We start from the raw sequence: 1,564 nt of genomic DNA, 5'->3' as shown, positions 1-1,564 counted from the left end.
TATATTCAGGATGTTATCAGGAACATTGACGATCGCGCAGCTTTTTGAAATGTGCGTGACGTCGTCGAACAGCCTGCGGTGTCGAAGGTTGACTGACAAATTGTAATGGATGAGGAGGTCTGCACCGATTATGGGCGATAATAAAGGTCCATTTTGATGGTCGTCGTAGACCGAGATTTAACGTAAGGAGTTTTTCACCGTATGTTTTGATTGTAGTCTTGTTTGCTGCGTATAGATAAAAATGGTTTTCGCATTGTTGGCGTTGTGTAGCCGTTGCTAGGATCACACTAACTTCGGCCCCAGTATCAACCAAAAAATGTAATTAACTGATCGAATCTCTCTAATAAGCAAGCGGCGGCTGGTTATATTTCGCCTGTCACTTGCCGCCTCTAAGGATAGGGCGTTTAGTTTAACAACTTGGTACACGGTGGACTGCACTTTTTTGCGTTATCGCCGAACTTAAAATGGTACCAGCATGTTTCTGCAGTCAACTCAGGCGTGCGTGGTCTGTTGCGCGACGAACTCCTGTTGCGGTTGCGTGACTGTGAAGATACGCGCGATTTTAGAATTGTAATCTCTTTCGAAAGTTGTTCGATTTGCTGTGCTAAGGTGTAGTTAGGTGCCGCATTGACTGCATTCGATACCGCGTGCCATTGCGGGCCGTCCCTAACCTCCGTGATTTTATCTGCTAAACATGCGACTTTGTCTAATGGTTCCGAACTGATGGAAATTATTGATCGTACGTCGGGTGGGAGTCGATTAAGCCACACCGATTTCAGCATGGAGTCGTTCATCGCGTTGCCGGCGAGGTTTCGCATCTCCCTAAGCAGTTGCGATGGGCGCATGTCTCCTAGTTCCAGTTCTTGCAGCAATTTTTTAATTCGACTTGGTTCGGATTCGGCGAATCGTTCTACTATGTGTGCTTTTAGGGTTTCGTACATGTCGGTTGTTGGCGGATTTAAAATAATATCGCTGGTTTGTGCCAGTACGTTGCTCTCGATAGCGGCTATGACAGTGTGGTGCTTTGTCGCGTCGTTTTTGATTCGAGCGGCAATGAAACGGGATTCAACTTGTGCGATCCATAAGCTTGGGTTTGCGTGCCAAAATGGCGGTAGCTTTACTGTTATGTTGGCGATTTCTTCGCTGGCATCATTTCCGCGAACGTGTTCCTCTGCCATACTTGCGAGTGGCTGCGAGACGTCTGACTTCGGGGTGTTTTCCTGTTCGTCGTCACCCATATTGCTAAAGATGTTGCTCCTTTGTCGGGGTCACCAATTATATAGTCGCCTGTTATACTTTATAGGCATCTTTAATAATCTTTATTAAATCAAAGGAGTAAGTACAAAATACAAATGATCTTAATCACGCGGCGAAAAGAAAAATAATGGATATTTTTACGAACTCTTGCACAGCATTGCCAGACACGAGTTTTCTCGAACGAATCGTCGAATTCCTTTTAGGAGTTGCCACGCCGATATGGACTAGTTGGGGTTGTCACACCCTCTTCTCCGGCTACACAGAAAGGAGAAATCTTCTTGGTAAATGTTACAATCCCTAAGCGCGG

At 45.7% G+C, this 1,564-nt stretch overlaps 1 protein-coding gene across 1 annotated transcript; it reads right to left on the bottom strand.

The window, feature by feature from the left end:
• Positions 1-404: 404 nt before the first annotated feature.
• On the bottom strand, positions 405-1,238 carry LOC118749829. The gene has a single exon (XM_036484610.1). It carries the CDS (start codon positions 1,236-1,238, stop codon positions 405-407), a length of 834 nt encoding a protein of 277 aa, XP_036340503.1.
• Between the last annotated feature and the right edge of the window lie 326 nt (positions 1,239-1,564).

Source organism: Rhagoletis pomonella, unplaced genomic scaffold (assembly GCF_013731165.1).
Source record: "Rhagoletis pomonella isolate Grant_MI unplaced genomic scaffold, Rhpom_1.0 Rhpom_scaffold_00062, whole genome shotgun sequence".
Lineage (NCBI taxonomy): Eukaryota > Metazoa > Arthropoda > Insecta > Diptera > Tephritidae > Rhagoletis > Rhagoletis pomonella.
This window is presented reverse-complemented; position numbering and strand designations above follow the sequence as displayed.

Coding starts and splice junctions, on each gene's coding strand:
- LOC118749829 (XM_036484610.1), bottom strand. CDS start 1,238: ATGGGTGACGACGAACAGGAAAACACCCCGAAGTCAGACGTCTCGCAG.